Below are 14,065 nucleotides of genomic sequence, written 5' to 3' on the forward strand. Positions count from 1 at the left end.
ATTTAATGTGTATAATTGAAAAATTCAAGACAGGGTAAATAACCCGACATCAGCTATACTGATTACATAATACTTATATAATCATTTTGTATTACGTTTAAAAAAAAAGTTGAAATAAAATTATCGAAAGATATCAAAGAAACTTTAAAAGTGTCATAAAGTTGGAAAGGTTTGGAAATTCCAAAGTATTCAATCATGTCTGAAAACACTGAAAACTTGAAGAACTTGTCAATTAACGAGCAAAAACCAGAAGGTGAAGCTCCAGCTCCAGCTGCTGCTTCAACTGAACCAGTCATCTTAGGGTATGTTATTATATATGAATCATAATGACTAATAATCAAACTAACATTTGTATCAATAGTGAAGATGGTCAACCTTTATCTAAAAAAGCTTTAAAGAAATTAGAAAAAGAAAAAGAAAAAGAACGTAAAAAGCAAGAAAGAGCTGCTCAATTAGCTAAAGAAAAAGCTGAAAAAGAAGCTCAAGCTGCTAATGATCCAGCTAAAGAAAATTATGGTAAATTACCATTAATTCAATCAACTTCAAGATCTGGTGTTCAAAGAGTTAAATTCCAAGATTTATCTGCTTCTAATGATGGTGAAGAAGTTGTTTTTAGAGCTAGAGTTCATAACACTCGTCAACAAGGTGCTACTTTAGCTTTCTTAACTTTAAGACAACAAGCTGAATCAATTCAAGCTTTAGTTAAAGTTAATGGTGAATCAATTTCTAAACAAATGGTTAAATGGGCTGGTTCAATTAATCAAGAATCAATTGTTTTAGTTCATGGTACTGTTAGAAAAGTTGATGAATTAATTAAATCAACTTCAGTTCAAGATGTTGAAATTCAAGTTAATAAAATCTTTACAATTGTTGAAACTCCACAACAATTACCAATTTTAATTGAAGATGCTCAAAGATCCGAAGAACAAGCTGAAGCTGCTGGATTACCAGTTGTTAATTTAGATACTAGATTAGAATCAAGAGTTATTGATTTAAGAACTGCAACTAATCAAGCTATTTTCAAAATTCAAGCTGGTGTTACTTCATTATTTAGAGAATTTTTAGAAAATAAAAAATTTACTGAAATTCATACACCAAAATTATTAGGTGCAGCTTCAGAAGGTGGTTCAAATGTTTTTGAAGTTACTTATTTTAAAAATAAAGCTTATTTAGCTCAATCACCTCAATTATATAAACAACAATTAATTGCATCTGATTTTGAAAGAGTTTATGAAGTTGCTCCAGTTTTCAGAGCTGAAAATTCAAATACTCATCGTCATATGACTGAATTTGTTGGTTTAGATTTAGAATTATCATTTGAAGAACATTATCATGAAGTTTTAGATTTATTATCAGATTTATTTGTTTTCATTTTTGGTGAATTACAAAATAGATATTCTAAAGAAATTGCCTTAGTTAGAAAACAATATCCAGTTGAAGAATTTAAATTACCAAAAGATGGTAAAATGGTTCGTTTACATTTTAAAGAAGGTATTGAATTATTACGTACTAAAGGTGGTAGAACTGATATTGATGATTTTGAAGATTTAAGTACTGAAGATGAAAAATTATTAGGTAAATTAGTTCGTGAAGAATATGATACTGATTTCTATATTTTAGATAAATTCCCATTAGCTATTAGACCATTTTATACTATGCCAGATGCTGAAGATCCAAGATATTCAAATTCTTATGATTTCTTCATGAGAGGTGAAGAAATCTTATCAGGTGCTCAACGTATCCATGATCCAGAATTCTTAGCTAAAAGAATGGAAGCTCATGGTGTTGATCCAAAATCTGATGGTTTAAAAGATTATGTTGATGCATTTACTTATGGTTGTCCTCCTCATGCTGGTGGTGGTATTGGTTTAGAACGTGTTGTTATGTTCTATTTGGACTTGAAAAACATCCGTCGTGCCTCATTATTCCCTCGTGATCCAAAGAGATTACGTCCATGAGTTATATATATATATAGATCTTTTATAAATATTTGATTATTTTAATATATCTTCATAAATATTGCAATTTGTAGTGCTTGATTATACTTCCGAGGTCAAAGTCAGGTGATCACCCCATAGTTAAGATATTAAGGCGGTGGTCGGAATTGGATACATCAAGATTTTTTTTTTTTTGATTTTAGATGGGAATTTTGGGAGTTTTTGGTTCTTTGTTTTAGTGGGATTTTAATTTTCATTGTAAGTGAATTGTTGAACACGATTGACAAAGTAAACACAGTTAGTGGACATTGGACAATTGTTTTGTTTGTTGATATTGTGAGACTTTGAAGAGGCCAATACTTGTGATTGGTGTGCAATATTATTTCGTTCATTTTCATTTTTCAATTATACCCACAGGTTGTGTTCATTGGCTATTGTACGAGGCGAGAATTTTGAAGGAATTTAATCTAAACATTCATAATTTCAACCGTATAAAAGATATATAATAAACTACAGATCCAATTGTATCACAAGAAGAGTGATTTGCCTTGAGATTCAATCAGTGAAGAAAGATGTCGAGTGCTGAAGAGAAGAATCCAGGACAATCGTTGTCTCCAGTTAGAAACAATGACAAGTCTGATGAAGTCAAACCTATTGATACAGTATCTGTGATTCAAGAGTATAGAACTAATAAGGCTAACATGCTGAATCTATTGCCAGGAGATACTGTTTATGTGATTGCGAAATCAGAAACTGGTTGGTGGGATGGTGTGATTTTTACAAATAATGGTACTATCAGGGGCTGGTTCCCTAGTTCATACACTAAAAGTTGGATATCAAGTTTTGAACAACAACAAGAACAACAAGAACAACAACAATCAACATTGTTATCAGTATTGAAATCAAACTTAAATGATGATAAACCAAGAAAAAATAGTAGTGTGAGTTTTGCTAGCTCAGAACAAAGTAATCATTCTGATACACGTCAATCCACAAAACAATCATTTTCCACTATTAATGATCCACCAAGTAGACTTTCAAGTACAGGTAACATCAATATTGTTAGTGCACAAGAAGCAGAGTCCATTTTCAATAGTACAGGAAGTTCAAATGTTCCAATATGGGTCCCACAAGCTACAACTGATGATCAAATCATTTATTATAATTCTGAATTAAACATATATTGTAAAGAATTACCTTATATTGAAACACCAGAAATTGATGAAAATACAAAATTCAATATTCCAACTAAAGAAGAAGATGAATCATTATTATCAATTGTTAATTTAAAAGAAATTGGTAAAGAAAGAACAAATATTAAAAGTAGACCTTCTGCATTAAGTTATGAAAGAAAAAGTAGTGCAAGAGAAAGTTCAAGATCAAAATCTTCATTACCATCATCAACAACTGTTCATCCATGGAACTCTTCATTATATTCAACACCCGATTTATTTTATTATGATCCAACTGATATCAAGACTTGGTCTGGATTAAGAGATGCTTTCATATATTTTTTACAATTAACAATTGACGCACTACAGAAAAAAGTTGGTGTTTTATTCTATACTTATTTCAATATTGCTTCAAGATTAGAAGTGTTGATTAATTTAGCTTCAAGATTAGCTCAACATGATTTACAAAAATCTGGTTATCATAATAGAGTTAAAAGAAGATTGAAAAAAATGTCATCATCAATCGCTCAAATTGGTATTAATGGTAATTTATATTTAACAGTTTCTCAAGCTGATGGATCAGATTCATCAAATAAGACTGTTTCAGAAAGAAATTTTAGTACAAGTACTCAAGATACAATCAAATTAGAATCAAAACCAATCTCAATAGCTGATAGTGATACTTCAAATGAAACTACTGTAAACGTTGGAACTTATTTAAATCATGTTGAAATGGAAGTTGATTCATTGAAAAAAAATGCAATCTCTGTTGTCAAAGTCTTCATGCAAATTTCTTCTAATCAATTTAATGAACAACATTATTTACCACAAGTTTATCCAAGATTTTTAACTGGATTTTTCTCAGGTGGAAATTGGTCAAATCCTTTCTTACCTGAACCAAAAGATCCTTTTGCTGGTAAAGAAGTTGCCAAATCTTTACATCATAAAAGAGTTCCTAAAACTATTTTAAATAAAGAAAATTTGGATATTTTAACCGATAAAAAAAATCAATTACAAGGAATGTTGGATGATATTTTAAATATTATTCAAAATAGGTCAAATAATCAGGCAAGAAATGTTGAAGTTTTATCAAAAGTTTATAAAACATTAGGAGTTTCATCAAAATATATTGATATTATTGAAGGTTTAGATTTTTCTGTTTTTTTAAATTCAAGAAGAAATTCAGCACCAAATGGTGATTTTGATCCATCAAATATAATTTATCCAATTTTAACTGAATTTTTTGAATCAAAACAAGATTTACGTGATATTTTTGTATCTATTATAATGGAATCTCAAAACTTAACTTTAGATGATCCAACTGTTTTCCGCTCAATTAAAGAAGATTCATTAGATAGTACTAATAAGTTTGCAAACGTTGAACCAGAAAAGACTGCCAAACAATTAGAAACTGAGTTACAAAAAATTGATGTTGAAGGTGATGAAGATATTTCAATTAATCCAGATAAAAATTTAGCAGAATCTATTATCAAATCATTTAGACTATTGGAAATTTCTTTAGTTTTAGTTCAACAATTAACTACAGAGAGAGAAGCCGTTTTAAGTTATGCTACAAGAGTTATGAATGAAGATTTTAATTATGAAATATTAATTTCCGAAAGAGAAGATAGTACATTTGCAACTGATGAATATGCTTTACCTGCTAGTAACACCAATAGACATCAAACAAAAGATGTACCCTGGTATTTAGAATCTGAAGAATTTAATCTAATCTTCACTAATAATGATACAGTTAAAGGTGGTACAAGAGAAGCTTTAATTCAAAGGTTAACACATCACGATTCATTAGATGCATCGTTCAACATGACTTTTTTGATAACGTTTAGAAGTATGTTCAAAACAACTGATCTGATTAAACAATTGATTAAAAGATTTAATATTCAACCTCCAGAGAATTTAGCCTATGAAGAATATACCGACTGGGTTGAAAAAAAATCACAACCTATTAAGTTAAGAGTTGTTAATATTATGAAGACACTGTTACAAAAATATTGGATTCCATGTTATATTGAACCTCAACTTGCTAATGTTTGGGTCCCATTTGTTAAAGGTTTAATTGAGCTAAAATTCCCAAGTAGCGATCAATTATTTAATGAAATTAACAATAAGATTGTTAATTATGCACCAAAGCCAGAACCGGAATCAACATCACAAATCCCAACAGAGTTCAACGTTAAGACAAAACGCCAGAGATTAACTGATTTGAATTATGACGAATTTGCTAGACAGCTAACTGTGAAAGAGTTTGAATTATATTCCAAAATTACACAAACAGAATGTCTTGATAAAACTTGGAATAAAAAATATGGTTCTTTTGGTGGATTTCCTCATATTCAAAAATTCATTGCAAATTCAAATGATTTAACAAATTTTGTTTCCACTGAAATTGTTAGTCATAATGATGTTAAAAAAAGAGTTACAGTGATTAAATATTTTGTTAATGTTGCAGAAAAATGCAGAAGTTTAAATAATTTTTCATCAATGACTGCTATTATTTCAGCTTTATATTCTTCACCAATTCATAGATTGAAAAAAACATGGAAATCTGTACCAGAAAAGACCATGACATTAATGAACAAAATGAATGATTTAATGAATTCAACAAGAAACTTCAGTGAATATAGGGAACATTTGAGATTCATTATTGATAAACCATGTGTTCCATTTTTGGGTGTTTATCTTTCTGATTTAACATTTACAACAAATGGTAATCCGGATCATTTACATGGTGATAATAAATTGGTTAATTTTGCTAAAAGAACCAAAACAGTTGAAATTTTAAGAGAAATTTCAAGATATCAATCTATACCATATAATTTGAGAAAAAATGATGAATATCAAGATTTCATCTATTACCATTTATCAGATCTAATGACTATTGATGAACAATACAATAGATCATTGATCATTGAGCCTAGAGTTAGAGTATCACAAGCTCTTAATAACAACAGAGGTGGGTCTGGTGGTAATAGTTCAGGAACAAGTAATGGAACTAAACCTGGCTCTAGATCTGTAAGAGTATTTCAACACTTTGTGAACCATTCTGCTGCGATCAGTTGAGCTGACAGCATTTAATTTTTTTTCAAAAGACATTCAGATGATGTTCAATTAATATATGCTATAATTTTTAACCGAACTAATGATTCCTGTAGTAGAGTTTAATCATATTCTATAATATAGACGTTATACATGCACTTTTGTATGTGCTGACATAATCCACCATCAATTTTTGACGATCCGAAATCATCCGTTTGTATAGTTTTAGTGCTTTCCAGAGACACATCAACAACAACAACTCAAAGTTTAACCACCCACAACTCTACTTTCGCAGTTAATCACGAGTGGAATTATTTACCACTTTGCTTGCTGAGAAATTCTTATCAATTTAGCAGAATCATTGGAAAAGTTGGTGTTGTTATACTTAGGTGAAGAGGACCTCTTATCGGATCAAAACACCAGTTTGCATCCATTATGCTTAATAGAATATCACAGTTCGGCAAAAACTTCACAGAAGAGTTGAAGAATAATGATTCAAATGGTTCCCCACGTCGAAGCTTTGGCAATGGTTCAGAAAATAACGAGAAAAAACTAAACATTGATGATGGCGATGAGATTAACAGTACACCTGAAAATGATGAAGAATCTACGGGGAAGTCTGACGGTCAATCTGTTTCAACAACTCCAGAGATCAGAGCCAAATTGAAAAAATTTGCTAAATACGAAGCCAAATATCCACAATTGCTGGAAGCATATAGAACTGAAAAAGCCAAAGGTGAACAAATTGCTTCTTTTGAAAAAATATTACAAGAAAATACACCATGCTCCAGTATAAATGAAGGTCAGGAATTAAGTGAATATTTAAATAGCTTGACATTGAAAAATACAATGTTGAATGAGGAGCTACGGAGGATTTCAAAATCATCTGGAGAGGCAGCTAAAGATACCAAAATTAAAGACTTAGAGACAAAAATATCTGAATTAGAAACATCTTTAGAAGCTAAAAACACCACAAAAGAAAACAAATCTGAAACTATCAAGGATGATAATTCTAAAACCACACCAAAACAGGCAAATGATGAATCTGTTATCAAGTTAAAATCAGAGTTAGAAGCTGCTCAAACGCAACTAATAGAGTCCAATAAGGAATTAGAGAATTTGAAGGCTGATTTCGAAAAATCAAAAGATAGTTTAAAGAGCTTGGAGAATGAAAAAGAGACTTTGAAATCTAAATATGAAGACGATATTTCTTCAATAACAAAGGAAAAAGATGAATATTTCAAGTCATTGAATGAGATCAAGGGAAAAGTTGAAACATTAGAAGGTGTTGTCAAAGAAAAGAATGATAAGGTTGAAACTGTCGAGAAACTAAATGGTGAACTATCCACAGAGATTAAAACATTGAAGAGTGAACTAGATGGTTTGAAGGAAGAAGGTACATCTATGAAGACTAGTAACTCTGACTTAGAAAGTAAATTCAAAAGGGCTGAGGATATGAACTCCAAAAATATTGAGCTCATCAAAGATTTAGAAGGTAAAACTCAACAATTAGAGACAAATTTAAGTAAAAAAGATGGTGAAATCAAACAGCTTAAAGATGAAGCTCAGAAATCTGATCTTCAAACTGGGCCAGTCGTTTCTCCAACACCAGAAAAAGAAACAGAAACTTCAAACTCCACCACTTCCAATAACAAAAAGAATAAAAAGAAGAAGAAGAAAAACGGCAAACAAGTTGAGTCACCTGCTCATGATGAAACAGTGAAAGAGACTGAACAGCTACCATCAAATGATATTGGAAGTGTTGACGAGATCTCTATTTTACAAAGCAAGTACAACACCCTTGTTGAAGAGTTTGAAACTTATAAAACAAATACTACCTCTACGAGAGATAACTCCGAAGAACTGGATTTATTTAAAAAGAAAGTCGAAGAGTTAAAACAAGAGTTAGAAGAATCCAAAAAGGAAAATTCAAATATGAAATCACAATTGAAGAATAAAAATGATGAGATCGAAGACACCAAAGATATGTTAAGAGAGGTTGGTGATGATTTGGTAACATCAAGAGATGAACTGAAAGATTTAAGAAAGAAATGTGATGATTTAGAAAAATCCTTAAATGAAAATGAACAACCTTCTGAAGAAGAAAGAGCCAAAATAGATGGATATCTAAAAATGATCGAATCACAAAAAGTGGAACTTGAAGTTTTAAGGAAACAACATGCCCAGATAATAACAGATTATGAAAAAGAAAAGGCTGAAAATAGAAATCAAACTGAATCTAAAGAGTCAGAGAAAGTAAAACTTGAAGAGAAAGTTAAAGATCTCGAAAAGAAAATTGAAGACTTAACATCAAAAATCAAAAAGTCAGAAAGTGACCATGACACAAGATTTAAATCACTATCTGAGGAACTTGTTTCAGTAAAGGCAATTAAAGATGATTTGGAGCTGAAACAAAAAGCGTTCCGTACAGAGAAAACTGATCTTACAATTAAAATTTCTAAATTACAAGATGAATTGAAAGAACTAGCAAAGGTTAAAAAATCAGAGGCTTCTTACAAGAAAGAATTAGAGAATTCTCAATCTCAATTGACACAAAGAGATAAAACCATTGTTTATTTTGAAAAACAAGTTAGAGAGTATGATAATAACAAGACTCAGCTATCTGAAGAAATTTCCAAACTCAAGAATGCCAACAAGGAGTTGGGTTCCAAGATTGTTCAATTGAACGAACAAAAAGTCAAATTAAATCAAGAACGTCTCAAATTAAATGAGAAATTAACTGATTTAAAAAATAAACTCGATGGATCCATTAAAGAGAATAAAGGGTTAACAGATAAAGTTGATGTTTTACAAGATAAATATGATACATTACAAGAAACAAAATCTTCATCCAATGATCAAGTAGAATCAATAAAAAAACAATGTGAAGAGTTAAGTATAAACTCCAAAGAGGCCCGCCAAAAAATTGAACAATTAGAAGAAGAATTGAGTGAAAGTCGTACAATGCTACAAGAAAGAACTAGGGAAGCAAGTACTATCAGAAGGTTATCTCTTGAAAATGAAGAAAATTTAAACTTCAAAATCAAAGAGCTGAACTCTAAATTAAACAATCTCATAGATGAGAATGATAGATTAAGATCTGAAAATGCCATATCTTTAAGCAGACAGACAAGACAATTAGAAGATACGATCTTCAAAAATCAAGAACTTGAAAGAGTTATTAGTGAATGGGAAGCTAAAGAAAATTCAATGGTCAAAGAAATTAAAGAATTGAGAAATTTTAAAGATAAGCTAGAATTTGAAAGAAGATCGTCATTTTCCAGTAGTGATGAATTATCAAGTGCCATTGAAAGATTGAAAGAGTCCTTAAGTTCAGCAGAACGGAGAGCTCGTGAATATGAAAACTTGAACCAGGTTTTGAAGAAATTGAATGAAGAATTAAACATGAAACTTGATAGAATCACTAAAAATTATAAATTAGCTTCTTCCCAATTAAATTCATACAAAGACAAATCCAGACAAGCTTCATCATCAAAACCATCGCCAGCAGCGTCTCCTATTTCAACAAGATCAAATTCTATTGTTTCAAATTTAAACATTGTTCAAGAAACAGAGCATAGTAACAATGTTTCTACTTCGCTATCCCCATCACCTGCACCAACAGCTGCTAATGATGAAAAACTGGCATATGTTAAGAATGTTCTTCTAGGGTTTTTGGAACATAAGGAACAAAGACAACAATTGTTACCGGTCATATCTATGTTATTACAATTGAGCAAAACTGACGAAAAACGTCTTTTAGTTTCACTAAAATAAGATTGAGACTTGTTTCTTAAATCTAGAATAGTATAAAGCTGAAAATATAGCCAAATAATATTCCGTTTCACACTAAAATTTATCCGTATTATTTGATTGTAGCTTACTGCGCCGCAAACCGGTCCTGATCATGTGTCATCAAAATCCTGCAAGCAACGAAAAATGGAGTAAAAAGATATGACAATATTTTTATTCAGCTTTTTCAAATCATTTCCATTTCCAAAAATTGAATTTTGAAAGGCAAATTATTCACTAGAGATTATCATTTGTATGAACACTGGCTTTAAATTGATTAAATCATTCCATAAAGATCAATAACCTTCCATACAATTGACATTTTTTGAATTACTCGTTGAGGCTCTCGTTGGGATTTTTATTGCTGCCCATTTCTATTGGTGACCAACCACAAATACAACAAACGTTACAACAGATTTAAAGACAAACATAAAGAACGTCAAGATATAAAGGCTTAAAATTCAACGAATACTACATTGATTTATACATATAAAAGAACAACAACGCTGTTTTATCACTAATTTAAGATTATATCTTTTCAATTTTGCTCTTTGAATCAATTAACCGTTGCCAACAAGAACTTAAGATGGTTGAAGAAGTCAACAACAACAGCGCTTCATCCCATTTTTCCAGTATCACAGTATCTCCTCCATTGAGTGAAGAAAAGTTTCCTCCAAAGAACCCATCCATCGACTCCAATAGTTCTGCTACCTCAAGTGTGTCAACTGCTTCTAAGAACTCTAGTACCTCAACAGATCAAGCGTATCAATCAGACGTTTCCAATCGCTCAAAATCATCATCAACAAGCTCAAACTCAACAAATACAAATACTAGACCACAAAGATCTAGATCTATTCAACAGAATGACTCTGCCATTCCAGGAAGAGGAAGACAATATATTAATATCCCAAACACATCACATCAACATAATGGTAGATCGCCATTAAGATCATCCCAGGATAACACAGCTAAATTAAATGCCACAAGGGCAGGTGCAGCGGCAGCAGGATCTTCATCCCAAAGTTCATTATACAATCAAAGTCAAAGACGTGGATCAATCGCAAGCGTTAGTGATTCCATTGACTTTTCCACTAGTTCAGGAAATCCATACACACTGACTGGAAATTCAAGTTCTGTTAGTACTTTAAATAATCATGGTACTAGAGGTTCAATTGGTCATTCATCGGCTAGCTCACCAAAGAATAGCTTTTCCTCAAATTTCTCAAGTGGTGGTCCATTAAGCGATAATTCTAGTGGATCATTAAGTCAAAGACGCTATAGTGATAATAGTTATAGAAGACCTAGCACTGAAGAAGTATTTGATCAAATGGAACGTGAACAAGATAGCATTGTGTTAAGATTAACAAAAGAAATTCAATATTTGAAAGAAGAAAATAGATCCTTACGTCAAACTATCAATCAATTATCCGCAAATTCAGGTCGTTCATCATCAAGATCCCAATCAAGATCCCAGTCGAGATCAAGTATTGACTCAAGAAGAAGAAGAAATTCCACAGTTTTCCCAGATGATGACTTGATGTCAGTAAGTTCCAATTCCATAAGTAATACCCCAAGATCATCTAATTACTCTTCTTTACCCCAATCCAATACTTCTTCAAGGAAACCAAGTATAAACTTTATAGCTGGCGGGAGTACAAATAGTTATGATGCATCAAAGTATCCATCGTTGACAGGTCCACATTATGAGTCTTTAAGATCCAATACTTCTACAATCAACATTCCAAATGGAAGTGATGTAGAAGATCAAGAATAGAGTCACATATGGTTGAATCATTTATTTATTTATTATTCACGAGTTTAATAAGTGATACGAGGTTATACAGTACACAAAGTGTCCAGCTAAAAGGCAAATGAAGCGGGAATTTTTGAAAGAAATTATAGACATGTGTATACAAGATATACAATTTACTTGTTACTAATATCGCTTTACAATCACCGTAGCGCTTATCGATAACAATATGGAAGACTTCTTGTAAAGCACTAATTTTATATTCTGATCGACTAATTCCGGTTTTGTGGAGCGCCAATATTATAACATGTTATATCTGTATACATTGAAACTACCACAAAAACACATAAAACTAAAGAGAAATTGGAAAAAATATATTGATGCTTAAAGCTAGATAATATAATATGAGCTCAAAAAGGTTCATTTGAAAGATATAACAGGTGCATAGAACATTCACAAGATATCCACCATTTTTTAAAGTTAGCCCAAACAAGATGGTTTCTAATGCTGTGATTTCAATTCTGATTTTATCATCAACTTTCATTAATAATGCTTCTGGATTAAGAGTTCCAGTTTCACAAAAAGTTCAATCAAATTTACGCCCTGAACAATTAAAGACAACAACATCACCAGATGATATTGGCGGGTTTTCAAAGGCAAAGACTCCAGTTGGTTGGGATCCAAACATTTTAGCTCAAGAGCCTTTCCCTCAATGGTTGACTGACTTCACTGGGTTATACGAATGGCCCGGATTAGAACCACCTTATATTCCATTAGATTTCATTGATTTCAAAAAAATTTCAAAATTTCCAACTCATGAGCAAGGTGCTTGTCCTCAAAGTAGAGATAGTTGTTCATATGATTGTTATAAATGTGTTGAACCTGATGATGTTTATAGTTGTAAAAAACTTTCACAAAGTTTTGATGATGGTCCAAGTCCAGCAACTCCTAAATTATTAAGTCATTTAAAGCACAAAACAAGTTTTTTCACATTGGGTATTAATGTTGTTAGATTTCCAGAAATTTATAGACAAGTTAAAGACGAAGGTCATTTACTTGGCTCTCATACATGGTCACATAAATATTTACCAAGTTTATCAAATGAAGAAATTATTGCTCAAGTTCAATGGTCTGTTTGGGCTATGAATGCAACTGGTAATCATCTTCCAAAATGGTTTAGACCTCCATATGGTGGTATTGATAATAGAGTTAGATCTATTTTACGTCAATTTGGGCTTCAATCAGCAGTTTGGGACTATGATACCTTTGATTGGCAATTGATGTCAAACCAAAAAACCGAATCTGAAATTTTAGAGGAGGTTAAAAAATGGAAATATAAATCAAATGATCCTAATGGATTAATTTTAGAGCATGATGGATCCATTAAAACAGTCAATTTAGCTGTTGAAATAGACAATATTATTGGTGATGATCAATTAACAGTGGCTGAATGTGCCGGTGGGATCAACTATATAAAGGAATTCCCTGAAACTTCACATGAACATTAATGAACAAGTTTTCTAATATAGTTTGCAACTTTAATAATTAGTCCTTTTTTAATGGATTCTTTAAGATGGAAGTTGAAAAGTTCAACTATAGTGGATATATGATTTATAGGTTTCTCTCAAATTTTCCATACATGATCAACGAATCACCTAAATTATATGATGATTGAATTAAATATACGAATATTAATTGCTTGATTCAAGGATAGTCAGTATCACAATCCCGTGGCTGTTATCATATCTATGTAGATCTTCACTCTTAATAATTATGTGAAATGTGGTTTAGCTTTACAACAAATCTAGCCGTGAAATGGAGAATGGTTGTTTGATAGCTAATGATATTTCAATGTTCATCACCAAGCGCGAAAACTATCACGTAATCTCCGAAATTACATAATCTTCATAGAAAGTAAAATGGTTCGAAAAACAAGCAAAATAAATTAAATCAAAGCAAATGCTTTCATAAATATCATACTAAATTACATACCAGATATTTCATCTATTTGTTTATTCATTTTAACAAAAATTGGGGAAAAGCGCAAATATCCGGGAATGTCCCATCCTGGTAAACTGGTCAATTTCTTGTCTCAACAAAAGGAGGGTTGGCCGAGTGGTCTAACAAGGCCGATATTGGACGGATATCAAAGCATGAGTTATGATGGAAGGAATTTTTTTTGCGTTAATTCCATTACAAGCTGTGGAAGATTGAATGTTCATGATATGCTATAGGTAGATGAAGGAAAAATTGTTTGTGTCGCGGTCAAATATTATTTTCGCGAATTATTGAGCAGCTTCCGGCAGCTCTGTAGTATTATGTATATATAGAAAAGATAATTAGCTTGGTTTATAGGT

General features: G+C 31.4%; 5 protein-coding genes across 5 annotated transcripts; all 5 read left to right on the forward strand.

The window, feature by feature from the left end:
* Positions 1-195: 195 nt before the first annotated feature.
* Positions 196-1,958, forward strand: DPS1 (aspartate--tRNA ligase DPS1; the record flags this gene model as incomplete). Its single annotated transcript, XM_011273288.1, has 2 exons — positions 196-302; positions 362-1,958. The coding sequence occupies 2 exons, from the start codon at positions 196-198 to the stop codon at positions 1,956-1,958; spliced, it is 1,704 nt and encodes a 567-aa protein (XP_011271590.1).
* A 551-nt stretch (positions 1,959-2,509) lies between these two features.
* CDC25 (Ras family guanine nucleotide exchange factor CDC25) lies at positions 2,510-6,190 on the forward strand (the record flags this gene model as incomplete). The annotated part of the gene is made up of 1 exon (XM_011273289.1): positions 2,510-6,190. One exon carries the CDS (start codon positions 2,510-2,512, stop codon positions 6,188-6,190), a length of 3,681 nt encoding a protein of 1,226 aa, XP_011271591.1.
* A 411-nt stretch (positions 6,191-6,601) lies between these two features.
* On the forward strand, positions 6,602-9,943 carry IMH1 (Imh1p; the record flags this gene model as incomplete). Its single annotated transcript, XM_011273290.1, has 1 exon — positions 6,602-9,943. One exon carries the CDS (start codon positions 6,602-6,604, stop codon positions 9,941-9,943), a length of 3,342 nt encoding a protein of 1,113 aa, XP_011271592.1.
* A 601-nt stretch (positions 9,944-10,544) lies between these two features.
* On the forward strand, positions 10,545-11,732 carry BN7_6164 (EF-hand calcium-binding domain-containing protein; the record flags this gene model as incomplete). Its single annotated transcript, XM_011273291.1, has 1 exon — positions 10,545-11,732. The coding sequence occupies one exon, from the start codon at positions 10,545-10,547 to the stop codon at positions 11,730-11,732; it is 1,188 nt and encodes a 395-aa protein (XP_011271593.1).
* Positions 11,733-12,202: 470 nt separating this feature from the next.
* On the forward strand, positions 12,203-13,216 carry BN7_6165 (Chitin deacetylase 2; the record flags this gene model as incomplete). The annotated part of the gene is made up of 1 exon (XM_011273292.1): positions 12,203-13,216. The coding sequence occupies one exon, from the start codon at positions 12,203-12,205 to the stop codon at positions 13,214-13,216; it is 1,014 nt and encodes a 337-aa protein (XP_011271594.1).
* Positions 13,217-14,065: the final 849 nt, after the last annotated feature.

The sequence above is a fragment of the Wickerhamomyces ciferrii genome, contig 00253 (genome assembly GCF_000313485.1).
Source record: "Wickerhamomyces ciferrii WGS project CAIF00000000 data, strain NRRL Y-1031 F-60-10, contig 00253, whole genome shotgun sequence".
Classification (NCBI taxonomy): Eukaryota; Fungi; Ascomycota; class Saccharomycetes; order Phaffomycetales; family Wickerhamomycetaceae; genus Hansenula; species Hansenula ciferrii.